The 18,839-nt window shown below is 44.9% G+C and overlaps 1 protein-coding gene across 9 annotated transcripts; it reads right to left on the bottom strand.

Moving 5' to 3' along the window:
* Positions 1–1,017: 1,017 nt before the first annotated feature.
* On the bottom strand, positions 1,018–18,833 carry RAB41 (RAB41, member RAS oncogene family). 9 transcript variants are annotated; one of them, XR_013923954.1, is made up of 10 exons: positions 18,633–18,833; positions 17,046–17,104; positions 15,272–15,325; positions 13,037–13,142; positions 8,999–9,110; positions 5,767–5,860; positions 3,888–3,954; positions 3,102–3,335; positions 2,490–2,612; positions 1,018–1,853 (listed from the first exon to the last, which is right to left on the bottom strand). XR_013923954.1 is itself a non-coding variant. In XM_080366335.1 (9 exons), the coding sequence occupies exons 2-9, from the start codon at positions 17,069–17,071 to the stop codon at positions 3,271–3,273; spliced, it is 633 nt and encodes a 210-aa protein (XP_080222461.1). In that variant the 5' UTR covers positions 17,072–17,104; positions 18,633–18,784; the 3' UTR covers positions 1,018–3,270. The 9 variants fall into 9 exon arrangements, 4 of the variants coding, with proteins under 4 accessions (XP_080222461.1, XP_080222459.1, XP_080222462.1 ...); XR_013923952.1 differs by having other exon boundaries at positions 2,490–3,335; XR_013923953.1 differs by having other exon boundaries at positions 1,018–2,612.
* Between the last annotated feature and the right edge of the window lie 6 nt (positions 18,834–18,839).

Here is an 18,839-nt window from a genome sequence, read left to right as displayed (position 1 = left end):
GCCCTGTGCCAAGGAAACACAGGGTTGGAGCTCGGTGGTCTGTCACGTTCCTTCCAACCCCAACCCTTCTGTGATGCTGTAATTTTGCCCTTAACGGGACCTTCCAGGCCAGGGGATGACTGTGATTAGGAGACTGCTCCAGCCCAGCCTGCTCTTCACTTGCCGGGTGTTTGACAGAGAAGCTGACAATGGTGTGACACCTGCTCTCGGCTGCTGGAGTTCCGGTGTTCCCACACCCCTTAACAGGCAGAAAAGTTTCAGCTGCCTGAACAGCATGCAGGGCCTGCATGGACGTGCAGACACTCCAGAGGCTTCTGCCTGGCCCAAGTGTTCTCTAGTTTACTTGGTGTTCTCCCTGTCTCCTCCAAGCAGCACCGACCCTGCCCCTTCCCAGCCCAAGTGGTATCAACTACCTCGTGTAGCAGAGGTCCCAAGCAGTGTCCTGCACCCTAAACATCTCCCTCCTGCCAGGCAGCTCGGACTGGGTGGCCCCTCTAACATAAGCCAAGACTTTGGTGGCAAACAGCCAGTGTCATCCCCCCACACACCCCCACTCAGAGGCACAGAAGCCCACATCAGCATTGGCAGCCACCCAGGCAATGTCACATGTGTCAATGACATTCCAGCGATACTTGATGTTGTGCAGCACATCACACACAGTCTCCATGGGCACATCTGGGACATCAATGTGGCACTGCAAGGAGTACTGACAGCTGTGCACCCCTCCCTGGCAAGGTCCCTGTGGGAGGGGGGGGGCCTGTGCCCAGCAAGGGAACACTGCCATCAGGTTCCCAAATGCCTTGCACCACCAGGGGTGGAAGGGGCTGGCAAGGGCATGGGGAGAGGGACCCCACCACCAGTTTAAAGGCCCCACCTGGCCGGTTTAAAGCCCTTCTCATGCCACTCCCGAAGCTCACCCCTCTCCCACTGTACTCTACACAGGACGGACTTGTACAACCTATGAGTAAAACAAGCAGAGGCAGCCCAAGGGCCCTCGCAGCAGCAGGACAGTGAAGGTGTTGGTGAAATAACTTTATTTAGTGTGATACACGGCTGTGGTCAGACAGTCCATACTCATATTAATAGTCACACTTACTCGGCTAACAGCTAGGAGACAGCAGGGCCAGACACACACTCAATATTATACACATCCATAGAGAAGACAGTGGGAAGTGAACTATTTCATTTCACTAATTACCTGCCCCATTACTTAGGGTCTCCCCCCTCCCTCCCCCCTGGTCTGTGACTCAACAACACGACAGCAGAGCAGCACACACCTGCCTGTGAGAAGGGGACAGCAAAACCTGTTCTACGGCAGACACGGACACACCGACAAACATCAGCAATTCCCACACAACAGGGGTATGTACAGAGGAGGGGGCCGAGTGGGACCTGGCTCTGCCAGCTGGGACTGTGTGTAAAGGGGGGAAGGACACTCCAGAGTAGAATGGGAAACCACATCCCAGCTTCCTCCTGCAGGCCAGCTCACCCGGAGGGGAAGGGACAGGGCTCTGGGGAACAGAATGTCAGTCACCAGCAGAGAGGTGACTTGCAAGCCAACGTGGGGACTGCCAGCTCCAGTCCAAGGCTGCCCCTTCCCCTCCCATGACAGCCCACAGGCTTCTGAAGCATGCAGGCTGTGTCAGTGACCAACGGACATCCTGCTAGGGGAGTGTCACTAATGACTGAATGCTGCTGTCCCCACCCATCACACTGTGGTCAGTCACTCTCCTGCCTACTAGCATCCTCCCTGTCAGCATGACACAGGCCAGGAGATGAAAAAAACAGCGAATGGCTTACCATTATCTGACTGTTTTATCCTCCTCTCTGTCAACAGACAAACCTAACGACTTCTGGTTGGGACAGATGGATGAAAAAAACCCAGTCAAAAGTCTCTGAAAAGCTCTATTAACATAATTAGAAACCAGGGGCAGGGGAAAGAAGAGGTGTTTCCCAACCTCCAAGGTCGAGAAGTGACACCAAAATTCGCTTCAGCAGCATACAATCCTCCATTCCTCTCCCCAGGTCTGACAATAAATCCCTGCCACTGCTCATCTCAGCTTTGGCCGTGCTGCAGCTTCAAACTACCCCAAAAATGAGAATGCTACTAGCCCCATCCTCCAGAAGTCTACTACAAAGGCAGAAGCAGCTATGTATGCTTTCACCAAGCAGCAACCTAGGTATGGGAGTAGAACAGCTATCGCTGCCCTTCACTCTGCTGTAGCTCTCCTGCTCCACGTGAAGAAGCTCCCAGTCTACATGATGAGGAACAGGAGAACAGAGACTACGAAAGGAGCCTGAACAGCATCTGTGACTCCCAGGGCAGCTGCTGCCCTGTAGTGATGGATTTTGACCAACTGTTTGCTTTCTCTGTTGACAGACAGGTCCCAGGTCTCTACAAACCACCCTGAGAAACTCTCCCCACCCAGCCTCAAGCTGCAAAGCCTCTGTACCCTCTTCCTTCCCCACATCTGACACCCAACACTCACCGAGCGCCAGCGTCCTCTGGATGGGAAGATATTCCAACTGAGGAGAGCAGTCTGTGGGATGTCTCTGCTACGCAAACGGGAGCAACAAGGCCAAAGCTATCAAGAGTCTGGGGGTTTCCAGTGCTGTGTATAACACGAGGGGCAAAACTCAGAAGTCGTGAGCAATGAGTTAGCCAAGATTATCCACAGGAAGGGGAAACTAAGGAGCTATTATTGTGTGTGCCCTGCAGGAAGCAAAAGCCTAGAAACAGATAACCTGTATTGTCCAAAAAGGCAAGGCCAAGTCAAACTGACTGGTTTAAAAGGAGCAGCCTTTCAGGAGAGGAAGTCGGGATGCAGGACAAAGACAGGGCTAGAGTGGACAGGGAACTAGTTAGGATGCAAGGCAGTAAGGAAGGTGGAAAGCCCAACCCAAGCTTTATTTTTGTCTTCCCTAACTTTGTGGCTTTTCCATTGCATTCACAAGATACATCTGAGCAGACAGGCTCGAGGTGGGGAAGAGGGGGAGGAGGAGAGGAAGAGAGAGAGTGTAAAGGGCACCACAGTGCCAAAGTGCAACAACATAAAATAAAATAAAAGACAGGACACTCATTCTGCACTCAGGGCTCATACCATGCAGTAACAGGGGCGGCCGGGGCTGCTCCCCACCAGTAAACAGGGAGTTCGCTCGCTTAGTAGATTGGTTTTTCAGCCCACAAAGTAGGGTTGCCTAGCCAATGCGCGGTGATGTTCTTCAGTGAGACTGGCCGGTTGGGGAATGTGCTGCTACAGAACAGGCCTGTTAGCAGGAGCACCCGCTCTCCGTTACTGGCTGCTCAGGAGGTTTCTCTAGTTTGATGTCAATCACTGCAGCAGACAAGTTAAGGCAATCACCCAATTCAAGGAAAAACAAGAAGGAAAGAACAGAGAAAGGGATCAGTATCTGAGAAGGTTGTTAGCTGTCCCTTCTTGCTAAGGGCATGTGTTTTAGCAGAGCAAACCATATCCTGCCTGAACAGAATTAACTGCAAACCAGCAGACTTGGTATGTCACGACCTTTTAGAGAACAGAGCCCAAGTGGCTAGGTCTGCACAGAAGACAGCTCTGTGCAAAAAGAGGAAAACATCAACAGTATTTTAAAACTGCACATTTTATCCTAAGGTTAAGTGGAAAAAGCAAAATTTGTGCTTGCCATTATAAGTAGTTGTGTATGTTTATATATAGACCACAAGCAGGGTCATCAATTTACATCCACAGCTAAGCACTACACTATACTGGCGGTTTCAGACACCTCTCTGCAAAAACCCAGTAAGGCCCCTCCCCACAATGTGCCAAAAAGTCAGTAAGCCCAACCTAACAAAAGACAGTTGCCAAATTCTATGAGAACAGGAAAAGTTACTGATGAGAAAGCAAGGATACTGTCTTCTTTGCTCTTCTCTGGTGTGCTGTCCATCCCAGGTAAGGCAGCAGCCACACGACGGAAAAGCTGAAAAACAGCAATAGGAAAGCTGAAGGCTTGTCAGAAAAAAAATACATGTTAAAAACCCCACTGCCTTACAGAACTGTACAAACTTGTAATGTAGGTACTTTAGCAAGCAAAGATTGACAAATGCCATGAGAATTTTATCTATGAAATCTAACAAGTTTTATTAAATTATTATTCAGTGCCTATCAAACAGGCAGGTTTATTTTACCTTTTTCTGCTTGAACACAACATGGAATTAATTACCAACAGTTCTTCCAGGGACACACAGAACAGTTCCCCTCTGCACTAAGCATGCCATTTACTATTTCCAGCCTCAACTGCTTTTGCACACAGCACCATTACAGCGCACAACTCAGGACTTCTGATGAGTGACCTCGCAAGAGGCAGATGGTTTAAGAAGCCTATGGAATGACTGAGGTTTTACAGCCCATCCTTTTGGTTCAATTCTGCTGCAAAACAGCTATTTCTGAGCAGAACAGCTCAGAAACAGTGAGCTGCATTTAAGCTATTAAGGACACGCTAGAGCTAGGAAGGACTATCATATCCCCATAAAAACCAGAAAATAGTTTTGCAAAGATTTCCAAGTCAATGCTTAGAGCTCCTCCTGCTGACATCAATGCAGCAGCTAACACAATTCAGACACTGCTAATCAGTCTGGTGAAACGTGCTGCATAAAGAACTAGAGGAAAGATGTCCTAATGATCATTTTTCTCACAGTAGCTTGGTAGGGGCTTCTCACCCACCCCTCCAAACTGCATTATTTGAAAAACCGAGCCACCGAGGTTCCAGCAAGGTGCTGCAGTTAGCATCTCTTTAGTCACTTAAGTTCTCACTGCAAACACCCGCTAGGCAAATAAAGCAATAGTAAGTTAGAACCAAAGACTAAAGTGGATTCAATCCAGAATAGCCAAAAGAAACAAAACCGAAGTCTCCTAATCCCATCGTGAGGTTCTCCTAACCAGCTGGTGTGCAGCAAGCTGGTAAGTATGTTTCCCAGCTGCCACCAGCAGTACTTATGCTCCTTGCAGACCCCTGGACTTTACAGCTGCCTTACTCCCCAAGTTTTGCCACACTTCAGAATGATTCCTGAACTAGCAAAGAGTGCATTCACAAGCTTATAGCCAAGAGGCAATGGGCACAAACTGAAACACAAGAAATTCTGCTTAAACATAAGAAAAAAAGTTTAACTTTTTTTAAATTATTATTATTGTACAGATAGTCAAACACTGCAACAGTTGCCTGGAGAGATGGAGCCTCTATCCTTCGAGATACTCAAAACTCAGCTGGAGTCAGTTCTGGGCAGCCTGCTCTGAGCATGAAGGTTGGACTAGATCTCCAGAGAGCCCTTCCAACCTCAACTATTCCAAGATTTTCCTCTGTGGCTTGCAACAGAAGCAGGAACTTCTTTCTACTCTAGCGCACCAGCATCATAAGCAATTATCCCAGCCAATGCCAACACTGATTTTAGAAAACAGTGCATTAACTGTTAACAAAAGCAAAGGGAATGCACAGAACTGGGTTTGGCTGGCTGCACAAAATAGTGCCACTCCTATCCATCAGCACATTCTAGTTTTAGGTTCTCCTTTCTTTCAATGTAAGTTTGCTTAATTTAACAGGGAAGCACTGACTCGACAGGGAAGGAGCTTCCTCCAGATAAAGCAGCAGCAGTAATCATTGGGCAAAAGGCATTTCAGGGGCTGACGTTAAACAATACAAGTAAATACCTGACAGAACACAACCCCCAAGCAGAGCATACACATACAGAGCAGTAAAGTACAGATTTCCTGGCTTTAGAATAGAACATTCATCTACCTGTTTCACATTGTATCCAGTCTTTGCACTGGTCTCAATAAACATCACATTCAGCTCTTTGGCTCTCTGTTCACCTTCTTCTGTAGTGATTTGCCTGGATGAAGACGCAAACAGAAGCACAAAGACAGAAAGGAAGAACAGACAGGAAGCATTAAGAGATGTCTGTGACCAAGATGCTTTTCACTGGAGAGCTGCTTCACCACTCCTTCCAAGAGCGCTCAGTCCATCAGTGGTGTCCTCAAGACCTCCAAGTCTTTAAGACCCCCAGGTCCTCCAGCTTTGAATGAAACAACCTCAGGTAAGTTACTCAGGGAATGCCTGGACTTTGACTGTTAGTAATGGATGGTCAGCACAGGATGAAGTTTGTGCAGGATATTTCACCTCATTCATAGCATCCTCAAAGGAAGGAAGAACCCCCATACACTGCACCTGATACAAAAAGCAGTTTCCCAAAAGTCAACAGAAGAGAATTCCATGAGGTTACAGAGAGACTTCAGAAAGGCTCCAGCAGCAAGTACACTGCAACAGCAAGTGCTAGGCTGCTGCCTGCGAGCGAGCACCTGCAATTGCATCTCTGATCAATACCCTGTACATACCTGTTTCACATTATATCCTGCTTTAGCACTGGTTTCAATATACACCATATTTAGTTCTTGGGCTTTTCTCTCACCCTCCTCTATAGAAACCTGTCTACAGCAATGAGAACAAATCACAGAAAAGAAAAAACTAAACAAAGAAAAATACTCCAAAACCAAAATGAAAACTGCACGGAAAAAATAGCCACTAAGTGAAGCAACATTAACAGGGAAGAAAAATTTAACAGGCTGTACCAGATAAGAACAGTGTTATTTTTAGTTCAGCTTTTTGGCCTCAGAACTTAACCTGCATCATCACTTGGTTTTTACCATAGAACGAATGGCTTCCAATACACTGTATTCCATTTTGCAAAACATGACCAAGCTCAGACTGATACTGTGGCTTTGTCCAGCCTTAAAAGGACCAGTATTTCAGCCTAACACAATCTAACCTCCTTTTAAAAGAAAGGCAAGGCAGCTTCTTCTCCTGGAAGTTGGATATACACCATAATTCCACATTCTAACCTAGACCAGGACTACTGTCACATTAAACTTCCAAAATAAGAACTTCTAGCACTATATGAACTTCAAACGTAGCTATGTTTCAAACAATTTTCAGGTATTTTTAATTCTTATGGGAGTGCTGCATCAGCTGTCCTGTGCACGCACTCCACTTCACTTATGTACTATCAGGAAATTGTCCAAGGCTGTAATTATCCCCTTGGGTTTTCCAGTTCCAGATAAAACTGGATTTTGATAGAAATTAGAAGGCCTCCAATCTAAATGCCAGGTTATTCAGTTAGGGAGCTGCAGTTACTTCTAGCTCCCAGGAGGGCACAAGAGATACTAAGTTGTCAACATCCAGAACTGACTACAGTACACCACCTTGGATTTTGCTCTGCTGCTTTTGTAAACTGATTTCAGAGACTAGACTAATCGAGGTCTTGCCACCAGCAGTTCTTAATCCAAATCAGCTACACACATTTTTATCGTATTTCTGAAGCTCTGAGCACCACGCTTCACCAATAATTCCAAAGTGCAAGGCACAGGACACTTAGAATGGCCTCCCACTGGAAGTGGGAAAAGCCAACAGTTGTCAAGCCTAAGGTGGTCTGCATGGAGGACAGAGAACACACTTCTCTAAGAACCATCAGTACAAAGCCCATACAGTGCCCAGCTGGAGCCTAACTTTATCGTTTTCCCCACTGACTCAAGCCACTAGCAAGTATTAGAATCGTCTGTGCTTTTCCTACTAGGCATGGCAAACAAAAACCTAACAGCATGACTTTTAAGGGACAAAGGGCAGAAAGCATCTGCTGACACCGTTTTGTGCAGCCAAGGATGCTGGGTATTGTCTTGTACAAGCATTTGGACAACACTAAAACCACAAGGGAAAACTCACATCACAATACATTCTGCAGCAATATGTACACTGCAGGACTGAGTAAAGCAAGGCTTAGAATTTAAAATGTGGTAGCATCCAACAGTGAAACAGTGAGATCCCTATTTGGGCCATCATCCCAAGAAACAGTAAACAGGCAGTTCAGACAATAATGCCAGATCTTCCTGAGAAAACATTAATGTTCCACCTGTAAGGCCTTTCAATCTGTTATCAGATCAGAAGCGTCTCATGAACAACCGAAGTATAAGGGTTTGATTTTGTAAGACCTCATTTTGCTGTGCGATCCAGGCGTTTCCTACTTCTGTCTTTTTAAGATGCTTTCTTTTGCATCAGGTAGTTCCCCATCATTTCAATACTTTGTATGTCCCATGACATACAAACCACACATTTTAGAGTACTTGGTGTATGTGAAGATGTTTCAGCTTAAACTGTTTGGACTGTAAGGAACTGCATGGCTTACTCTATCTTCCCTTTGCCAACTACTACTGAAACTAACCATTAAAATAAAAATCTTTCCTTATCTACAATTTCTGATGACTTCATAAAGAATGATAAATCTCTGAAAACAAACAAAATGTTTGCTAAATCAACAATCAAGAGAAGAATCTGAAACAGAAACGCAAAAGCACAAGCCTGTGGTCTAAGAAGCCATTACATTGGTTATGTTGGTTGAAGTGGCATTGTAGGATTAAGAGTTTTAGCAGGAAAATACTTCATGACATTTTTGTGCAGTACATTGTCCACATGATTTTAAGAGTCTAATTAACTTTTTACATCTCTTGGGGAAGCCCACTTTTACTAATCTAGTTTCCTCTCACATATCCACAACATCTCAGTTTGTGTTACGACATGAAACTGATTCTCAGAAGGAAACCTTTTAGACTGTTACTGTAAAAGCTCATGCTTCATCTTGTAACAAGAAACTGTACTATGAACTTAACAGCTGCACATGCAGAATGATGTAAATAGGATTACAGTAGATTTCCTTACTTTTCCAAGACATCTTTCTGGCTTTATCTCAGCATGAAAAGAAAAATCACACAAAATACACTGTCATGAAATGTGGTATAGAGATAAAAGGAGGGTTTTTTCAAGTGGGTTTGTTTTAACCGAAAGGGAATAACTTTCATTTGCTGAAACCAGAAAACTAAACTTAATGACAAGCCATTTATGTTTCATTTAAAATCAACAATTGTTTTCAAGACAGACCAGTCAGCCAGTTCCTTGCTTTTACAGGGCAGCTCCCCTCCATTACCTCTTGTCTGCCAGGTCAGTTTTGTTCCCCACCAACATGATGATGACATCACTTCCTCTCTCTGTCCGCACATCATCAATCCACTTGGAGGTTTGCTGGAAAGAATTCAAGTCTGTAAAGAAGAATCAAATAGGAGTACTGAGGATAAAACTTTTTAGAGAGGGAGAATGCTATGCCTGTACTCAGGTGCTTCTCCAGATCTCACCACACCACATATAAATGACCCATAAATTGTTTTCTGCTCAGAAAAACAGGGAGGGGGAAAAAACATTTCTAATGGTAATCATCTTTTTGCAGAACTTCTGGTTGTAACTTATTAGTTCTGCTTACATGTAGTATTTCAAATAATGAGACATCAAAGTATCACTCACTTGTAATGTCATAGACTACCACAGCAATAGTGGAGTCGCGGATGTAGCTGGGAATGAGACTGCGGAACCGCTCCTGGCCTGCTGTGTCCCAAAGCTGCAGCCGAACCTGCTGGTACCAGGCCAGGGAGAGCACAGAGAAAGAGAGAGAAAGAGAGCAAGAGAGAAAAGAAAGGAGGAAACTGTCCTTTAGAGAAAAGGCCATTTCTACAATCAACTGTATGCAGCTCAGTCTGAGAAGCTGACCTTGTAATCTTACCCCAAATATCCAAACACCACAGAAGTTTGCTTTTTTGACTGTTTGTAGACAATGTGCTTTTAATTACTTCCTTTGCTCATCTAGAGATTCTGTTATTCCCAAAGAGTCCTAGGTTATGACTGCTACCTCACTGCTGATAGCAGTGCCTAACAACACAGAGCTGGTTTTCCTGCTCTACCCAGGATTATGTATGGGGTCATGACAGGACTCCTAGCATAGAGCATCTCAAATCACAGCTTTCTTGGGCAATTCCCACATGACAGACATGCAATTCCCCCAGCCATGTAATAAAATAGCATCTATTCTTCAGCATCAAGCATCCAGAAGATAGCAATGAGGATCTTCAGGCAAGATTAAGGCAATCAACAACCTCCGTTCCAGCTGAAACAAAAGCAGGTGTTACACACCGCAAGCTTCACAAGACACAAATGGCACAGGGCTCACCATCTCAGATAAGCACAAGAGTCAGATACAAGCACAAATGCTATGAGAGGCACAGTCTGATCTCCAGAACTATGCCCAAACACAAATTGACCTATCGTACAAAGCAGCTCTAAGGTCTGGGACCTGCCTGTTTGAAACAACAATAGTCAAAACATGCCCAACTACCACACTGAATGCTGAACAGCAGCTTTTCACAACTGGGAGTGATAACATTTCCTTCCCAGTCATTACTCCACACTGTGAGCAGTACAAGTAGCACTCACTGCCAGAAAACACGATTGCTGTTGGCATTCTCAACAGGCATGAGTTTCACAGGAGGGCAGATACCGGTTCCCAGCTTAATTGCATGACTTGGTTAAATGTGCTCACAAAGCCACTTATTCACCAATGAGGGAGAGCAGCTGTTTATGCACAGAACAGTAGTTAATAAGGCAGCTTGCAGGAGACTGGCTACACAGGAGAAAGCAGTTACAGAAGGACCAATAATTGGCTTGCTTAGAAAAGAAATACAAGCTGGACAGAGCACATGCCTGAAAAGTGTTTTGCTACTAGCAGATTCAAAACAACATCCTATCTACATCAGGATATGTAGATCTGATGAACTGCGGCTTCAGGAAGATTAGGGCTTATAGCTCATGCTTTGTTTTGAAGGCAGCCTTGATTACAGTAGCAAAAGTCAGGGCTCTGCTACCCCAGGAAACTCAGGGTGACTATCTCCAAGCACCTGGACAATATTACATCAGTGCTGAAAGATCAGATTGATAATGACAGCTCCTGGCTCTTGTTTCTGGACTTCACAACAAGCTCCCACAGAGTCCCCGAAACATTGCTGCTACACCAGACTATTCACCCAGGAAGTTTACCAAACTGATGATTTAAACACTCCAAACTTCAGACTCACAAAGAAGCAACCAGAGGAAGTACCACAAAACCAGGGAAGAACTGGTCCCAGTAATCTTGTTGTAGTGAAGGGTAGTGCTGTTTGAGGGAAGGCCTTCAGCTAATATGCAAGTACATGCAGGCACCCCTGAAGCGACCTGAGAAAGTGAGCTGCAGTATTTCTGTGGCTTCTTGTTTCTACAAGTCAAAATTTGTGTGCACCCATTTTGGAGGAGAAGAGAAAATATAAACCGCTCAAACAGAACAGTGTGCTGATGACCCTACCAGTACGGAAAGATGAAAGCTCCTCAACCAAGAATTAACCCAGCCTCTCTCAGAAACAAGGCAACTTGTTCACAAAGGGGCCCAAGTTGCAGTATGGACTTTCACCACGGATGTCTCCACAGGCTGCTTGCATTTCAAGATGCCCAGCAGATTAACAGTAACTAAGCAATTTCTCATTTTTCTTCTCAGCTCCCCACATGCTAGCTAACAGTTTTTCTCTACAAGTTAAAAGTATCTTGGCTGGCACTTAAGTATACCCTGTGGGACTATCCCTATTTTACACTACCATGACCAGGATTAACTTACAGGAGACTATTTGAGGTTCCCACCACAAAAGACAACATACAGCTCTTCAGAGTGATAAAGGAAACTGTTTTTTTTTTAAATGCACTAGTGCTCACCATCACGATGCCCCCAGAAGTACACGAGCATGTTCCTTCATTAACACAAGAAAACTAAAAGCCTCTCAATCACTAAGAACAGAACAATGAGCAGTAAAAAAGAAAAAATGAAATTATCTGAAAAGATTGGACCATTAACAAAGTATGATGAGATCAGCTTTCACTTAATTATATTTGACGTGTGTGGAAGCTGTTCAGAACTGCCTAGACTGGCAAGATTTTTCCACCTGCCTGGATAAACAGCATTCTGTACTGTACTGTCATAACAGTGGGGAGAGAAGATGCCAGCCTATGCAGCCTGCCTAACCTAGACGAGTTCCCAGCATAAGTTACCATATGCACATCTCAGCACACCTCAAACAGATCACTTCAGTTTTACATTAGTTTACATCAAACCAGCAATCCTCCCAAAGTCAACTACTTAAGCTACAGGACTGGGAGAAAGGCCACATGATTATCTGCCCTCAATATGCAAGATAAATCATAACAGAAGTCTATTATTTGTTAAGCACTTCAGTTAACCCAAGCAAAACAAATCCCTGGCCCATAAAGCCGTAGAGTTTGTGACAGAATAAACACGGGCCAGAGATTTTTCATCTGCGCTGCATTCTTTCCTTAGACATGGTGTTGGCTCACTGGTATAAATCCTGTCTAGTTATTTATGCTAATACTGTAGCTTAACCAAAAGAGCCAGATCAACTGGAATGGGTTCTAATGAATTAATATCTTTGTATCTTATACTTAAAATATTCACACTAAAAGTTATAGGGAATTTCCCTCTACGCTTGTTTACTCTTTATAAACTATGGTAGTTACATCTGTTCTCTTTCAAAAGCTCTCGTTACACATATGAATCGCCAGCGCTCTTCTTCAAAGAAATGGGAGTCTTGAATCCTCTTAAGTTGCTACGTATCTTTTATTTAAATGGGTGTTGTACTGTTTTACCTACTCTGACAGTGTTCTTTTGCTTTGGCATCTGAAGCTGTTACTTGTATTACCTCTCAAGTTATCCAGAAAGGAAAAAAAATAAATAATTGAGGTTTAAAAAAAACTGAAACCCAAATCAGAAAAGGTACACAGCTTTCCAAAGACTACCAACCACCTTTCATTCCAACCAGCAAACGAGAAGTCACAATCCCTATTCACCTACCTGCCAATCCTCTATGTCATTTTATCATTTTTGCTTTGAGCAGACCAGAGTTTTCCAGTTTCCCAATTTCTGTACTACGGGATGGAGTTACCACTGGTTGTGGGGGAAGATGCTCAGCTATGTCCCCCTGAGCCCATGAAACTGGGGACAATGGTCTATCTTAACTCTTTTCAGATAACACCACTACTTCCAACGCATAAAAGGTACATGTTAAAAGCAAGGTCCCTGCAGACACTCCGGCTCAATACCTACTTGTAATGTCAAAGACAATGACAGCCACAGCAGAGTCACGGATGTAGCTGGGAATGAGGCTGCGGAACCTCTCCTGGCCGGCTGTATCCCACAGCTGCAGCCTGATCTGGGAAATGGAAAAGTGTAGGGGAAGAAGGAGGGGGAAGAGCAGGAAAATGAAAAACAAAACCAAAACTCAAGTGAAATAAAAATAATAATTAAAAAAAAATTGCAAGGCAAAAATAATGTAACAAAAGTTAAAATGGAACAGAAATGTGAAAAGAGCCAACGACACTTCTGAACACATTCGCACAGCAACCTCAGCCCAGCACATCTGAGAAACTTCCCTCCCTCTGCAGACCCATTAACAACTCACACATATAAGTATATCGTTCCATTTCATTGTAAGACCAAGATATCCCTAGAAAATACCTTCTCACACCATCTGCTGACAAGGGAAAGAAGCATACATACCTGAGGGCATCCTGCCATGTAAGGACTCTGGCTATAATGGCCTCACAAGCAGACTGCAACCTACAGCTAGTGAGATGCAGTGACTCCTAACCGTGAGGAGTGCACCACCCAGCTACTGATGAACCCACTGGAAAGCCAGATCCGGTGAAGCATAGTAGCAGGGTACAAGCCGGAACAGCAAACACCCTTGACTGGCTTATCTCATGCATAAATCCAACAAGTCTGTGAGGATATTGAGACACAGAAAAGACAAGACTACTACTTTGTCCCTCAAGAATGCGGTTGTAGCTGTAACATGGAACTGGCAGCGTGACAGTCAGGATCGAGGACAGGGCTTCTCGTGGCCCCAGTTCACTTAATGCCACAGGTCCCAAAGCACCTGCAACGTGCTGGAAATGGCACACTGACAGTTGCCTTCTGTGGGAGGCTACTGGAGATTGTTTTGAAGAAACACACTCCACGTGTATTTGTCCATTCTGTTGGCTAGTACATGCTACCCAGGCCATATTTAGAGCAGAGTGATCCAGCATAGGTATAATTTCAGGATTTATCATTTGGTGTAAGGACATATCAAATACGCCAAAGCATATGCTGCAGTCAGAGGCTTAGCAATCTTCATTTCAAGCCCAGCAGTCAAAGCCTATTGCAAAACACAGCATTAGCCACATATAAGAAGTTATTTCAATGTCTGAATTCTCCCAGCTTGTGTGCTTGTATTTCTCCCTCCTCTTATCTGCATTCAACACCTCTCTGTTATTTAAACAAGCTTTATGGGCTCTGTGGACCACTTATATAACCAGGAAAGCTAACAGTATATCCAACATGGCAAAGAAAATGGTATTTTCTGGATAGTGGCTAGCGGTTGAGGGACCTAACCTACACAACCACAAGAAATAAGACTACACTGCTGAAAACAGCATACAGGCATTCCAACTTGCTTCCACAGGTGCCAAGCAGCATTCCCAGAATCTTTGTCTTCCACTGCCACTACCATTCAAGAATGTTACCAAAGTAGTTTCTCTCAAAGATTGTGCAAGGTCTTTTCTAACAGCAAATCACTGCTAAGATGGCAGAGAAGCACTCATGAAACTCACCACATGCACTGGCATGAGACTTCTTCAGAAACAACAACCCCAAAGCAACATAAACTACTTCCACCACACCACTGGCCCCTTCCTCCCTGCAACAGTTTCATACTTCCAGCCAGTAGTAAAACTAGCAAAACCTGAACTAATGAAAAGATAAATACTGGAAGACAGGAGAGGGATGCGATGGATCTCTTTATGCAAAAAGTAGTGTCATGCAAGCTAAATCTAAAACTGCTTTATTAACAGTGCATCAGAAATGTGTTACAACAGGAGCCTTTCTGCAAGGAGGAGGAACTTTGCCACCACTGGTAACCATGAATGACTTGAAGACTTTGAACTGCCCAGCATCTGCTTAGACCTATTTATACTAACAATCTCAGAGGCACAGCTCAAATTCTGGGAGCAAACGATGCCTATGGTACACATAACAGACAGCCCATTCCCCAGTATATGGACATTAGCTTGCCCCAGTTTTGCATGACAGATTTTGACTTCATTCTAGAGATAGCAGATATTAACAAGAATCAGAAACAGGAGAGTGGGTCAGCAATTTGATTCAACAAAGGCTGTCCCTCTGAAAGCTGCTGTGGGATTTCAGCAGCCATTGGAGGAATGGCCAGGTGAAACAGCACGCACAGCAACTGCTGCTCCCGTGACTGCAGTTGCCATGCTATCACACAGATGCCTCACTTACCGTGCGATCTTCAAGATACATTGTTTTTGACAGGAAATCAATTCCAATGGTTGCCTGAAAAGAAGAAAAGCGTTAGTAACTGCAACTTGGCCTTCCAGCATCTGCACATCAGATCTTTCTACACAAACTTCCAGAAATGTTCACAAACTTACAATTTAGCTGCTGAAGTCATTTGCCTTCAATATAATCGATAAAAACAAAGCAATCTGGATATCTGCACCATTTTCACTTCACATCATTCTTCCAACACTTCCCAATTGCACAAGAACCTCCAAGTCTCAATTTCAGCCTGACATTCATGCATCTTAACAAAGATCGTATCTGAACAGGCATCCCCTCCTGGTCTACCACAATTCAGTCTGGTAAGAATTATCTTATTAGAAATAATCAAAAGGTAGAGCAAATTACATATATAAACTGCAGGCAACTGCACTGAAAGCTAAAAAGCACTGTTTATTTGGATCTTTCCATTGCAGAACGTGCTTCCTTTCCAGTGACATTCATTTCCCAAGCAGTTCTTCCTGTAGGTCTCCTTCCATTCACGTTTCCATTGCTGTACAGCAATTCCGATAAAGACATTTAAAGTCATTTACTAAGTTAGATGTGCTCCCAGGCACTTAAATCAAGCAGATGTCCTAGCCCTAACCAGAAGACAGGTTACAGATATAACAAATTTTAGTATTTTAGACAGATTATCTCCAGTATTAACAAGGGTGCACAATGTGTTGTGGAAGGCCTCCATCAGAACGCAAACCATTCCAAAGCAGAAGAGACCACAACAGTCAATTTCTGTATCAAGTACTTATTTCTGGGAGTCCAATTTTCTGCAGCCAGGAGACAGTTTATAACAACTATGATAAGCAGATAAATCTACGAAAGCACCTTACAAAAGTCAGGAAAAGAAATAGAAAGCACCAGAGGATCCAGTTCCAGTGAAAGACTAGTCCTCAAGGAAAAAAAATCTTCTCTTCCTTTTCCAACTTAAAACTATGCCAGTCTAAACCAGCAACTCTTTCTGGCCTGGAGTAAAAGAAAACACCCTAGTCTCATCTTCTTTAAAGGTATTTGGTATTCTCTTGAAATACTGCTAAGTACTTTTTATAGGACTAACCCTTCCTGAAATCTTCAGGCCTCTTACATATCTTCAGCTTTTCACCTGCAGCCTCTTCATCCCTACTCTGCTCCTTCCCTGCCAGAACTTTCCTAGCCTTTTCCATCTATAGCCTTCTAGTAAAAAAAAAAAACCAAAAAAACCAAAACAGTAATAATAAAAAAAACTCAAAGAAAGAATATACCATGCTGACTTCTTGCAGATCTATCTCTCTGGACTCAACTATTCCTACTTAAATGGAAAACCTCTAAAGATGCTAGAGAAACAACGTTCATACCTTACTCACTCTAACTGCTTCCTGAGACTTCCATATCCATCATCTTCTCCATTAGCCAACCCCATAAACCAGTATTTCTCCCTTTTTTCCTCAAGGCATCTCACATATTCAGACAGGATCTAAACCTCACTTTTTTGTACACTATTTCCTGACACCATACTAGATGCTTGGGCTTAATCATGAAGTCTCATCTCCATTTCAAGGCACATTACAACCTTACATGATATTGAAATGACATTTCATGGAAAAATGCGCTTGGCCCTAACAGTTCCCACAGGCATACAATTTTATAGCAAGGAATAGATTTACCCTATATATCTATTAATAATATAGATTATTAATAGATACTACATATCTATAAAAAAAAAAAAGAGACTACCACATACCTGGTAAGTATTGTCAAAACTGTCATACATAAACCTGGTGATCAGAGAGGTCTTCCCAACTACAAAAGAAGAGAAAAGTTACTTTCAAGCAGCAGTGGGAAAAAATAACCACTGCTTTGGAAGCCACACACTGGTAGTGCTGATCAGAATGCAGCTGCCAATCTAAGGCTACTCCTGAAAAATAACCAGCTAGGAAATTAATTTACAAAATGACAGAAGCATGTTCAGCCAAATCAATCTCAGTAAATAAAATTAAACATGATTATAACTTGGTCCTCAAATTAGGTATGTTGTAATGCATATGACAAAAAAATAATGTCTTTGCTTCAAGCAAGCAGTAAATCTGCTTTGTTACTCATATTTTGCTACTTATGTAATCACCAGGTCTAGGACTTGCAAGCATAAACATCAAACCAAGACAGAGTGATGTCCTGAACGCTGTTTAGCCACCTCTGGCTGGATAGAAAAGCAACATTCAGGGCTTAACGTCCTTTCTTGATAACAAGATTTTAGATACAGAGTAAACTTTGGTAGCTTGCTTAAAAACTTTACATTTACATCTCCAAATATTATCAAGAGACAAAGTGCAGAAATGACAAGAAATGGGAACCATGGGTACAATTTCTGATTCTCTCTCGGGAAGCTGGAAGAAACCATGAAAAATTCAAAGGACATGGATGAAAAAGAAGAGGGAAAAGGAATAAACTGCCTGGAATTGTTGTGAAATTGAGAATATTGGAGAGGGTTAAAAACAGGTTAGACAAATGTTTATCAGCAGTAAAGTCGATCCTGCCTTGGTAAGGCAGGGGAATTGAATAAATTCTAGAGATTCCTCTAAGACCTACAGTTCTGGGGTCTGACGCAAGGTAAGCGGTAAGAGATCTAAAGAGTAATACAACAAAGAACACCATAATTTCAAGGAAAAGATACAACTCATCCATATATTACGAGGGAAGGAGTACAAAAGGGAATCGACTTCAGGTTAAACAAACAAAAAGACGCTACGGGAGGCAGCAGCCATGCCACACCAACAGCACCGCCCTGCCGCTTGTTTCCTCTCTCCACTGTACGCCACACGCGCGGTGCGACGGCCAGAGACACCGCACACGGGGCGGAGCGGCAGCCCCCGAGCCGCCGCCGCTCCCCGCGCCCGGCCCCGCGCCTCCCCACGCACGGCGGCGGGCGGCCGGCCCGGGGGCAGGCAGGCCGGCTGCGCGGCGGGCACGGGCACCGGGCCGCTCAGCAGCCCCGCGCTTCCCGCCGGCTGGAGCCCAAGGCCGGACCTCGGCGGGCCGCCCCTCCCTCGGGCGGGCTCCCTCCGGCCGCCGCCTCCCGCGGGGGGCCTGACGGCTTCTTACCGCCTTCCCTCAGGCGGAAAGAGGCCCTTAACGGTTCCGCCGCCGCCGCCAGGCCCTCACGGCCCTCAAGGATCCTCCCCCGCCCCGGGAGCCTTCGGCGCTCCCTCGCCCCCCCAGCGCCCCCCCGGGCCCCTGACGGCTGCTCGCCCCCCCGCAGGGGAAGGCCCACGACGGCTCCTCATCCTCCCCCCGCGCGGGGCCGGGGCCAGCCCTCCGCCGCCCCGCTCACCGCTCTGCTCGCCCAGAAAGACGAGCTTGAACTTCCTCAGCGGGTTCCCGAACTCGCCGCCGCTGCCGGGGGCGGACATGGCGGCGCGGGGAGGCCGAGCTGGAGCCGTGACTGAGGAGAAGGAGACACCGCCGCGCGCACACCGGCACCGCCGCCGCCCCGCCCGCCGCGTCGTCGTCACTTCCGCCGCCGTCACCCGCACGTCAC

This window comes from Falco punctatus, assembly GCF_963210335.1.
Source record: "Falco punctatus genome assembly, chromosome: 15".
Classification (NCBI taxonomy): Eukaryota; Metazoa; Chordata; class Aves; order Falconiformes; family Falconidae; genus Falco; species Falco punctatus.
The sequence above is the reverse complement of the archived record's forward strand: the minus strand, read 5'-3'. Positions and strand labels throughout refer to the sequence as shown.

Bases quoted from the DNA above. Each gene is read 5' to 3' on its own strand.
- RAB41 (XM_080366333.1), bottom strand. From the start codon at position 18,711: ATGTCCGCCCCCGGCAGCGGCGGCGAGTTCGGGAACCCGCTGAGGAAG. The intron at 15,326-17,045 runs GTATGTGGTAGT...TCTTCTTTTCAG, and splicing joins GTTTTGACAATACTTACCAG to GCAACCATTGGAATTGATTT. The intron at 5,861-8,998 runs GTAATGGAGGGG...GTCTTCATCCAG, and splicing joins ACTGACCTGGCAGACAAGAG to GCAAATCACTACAGAAGAAG.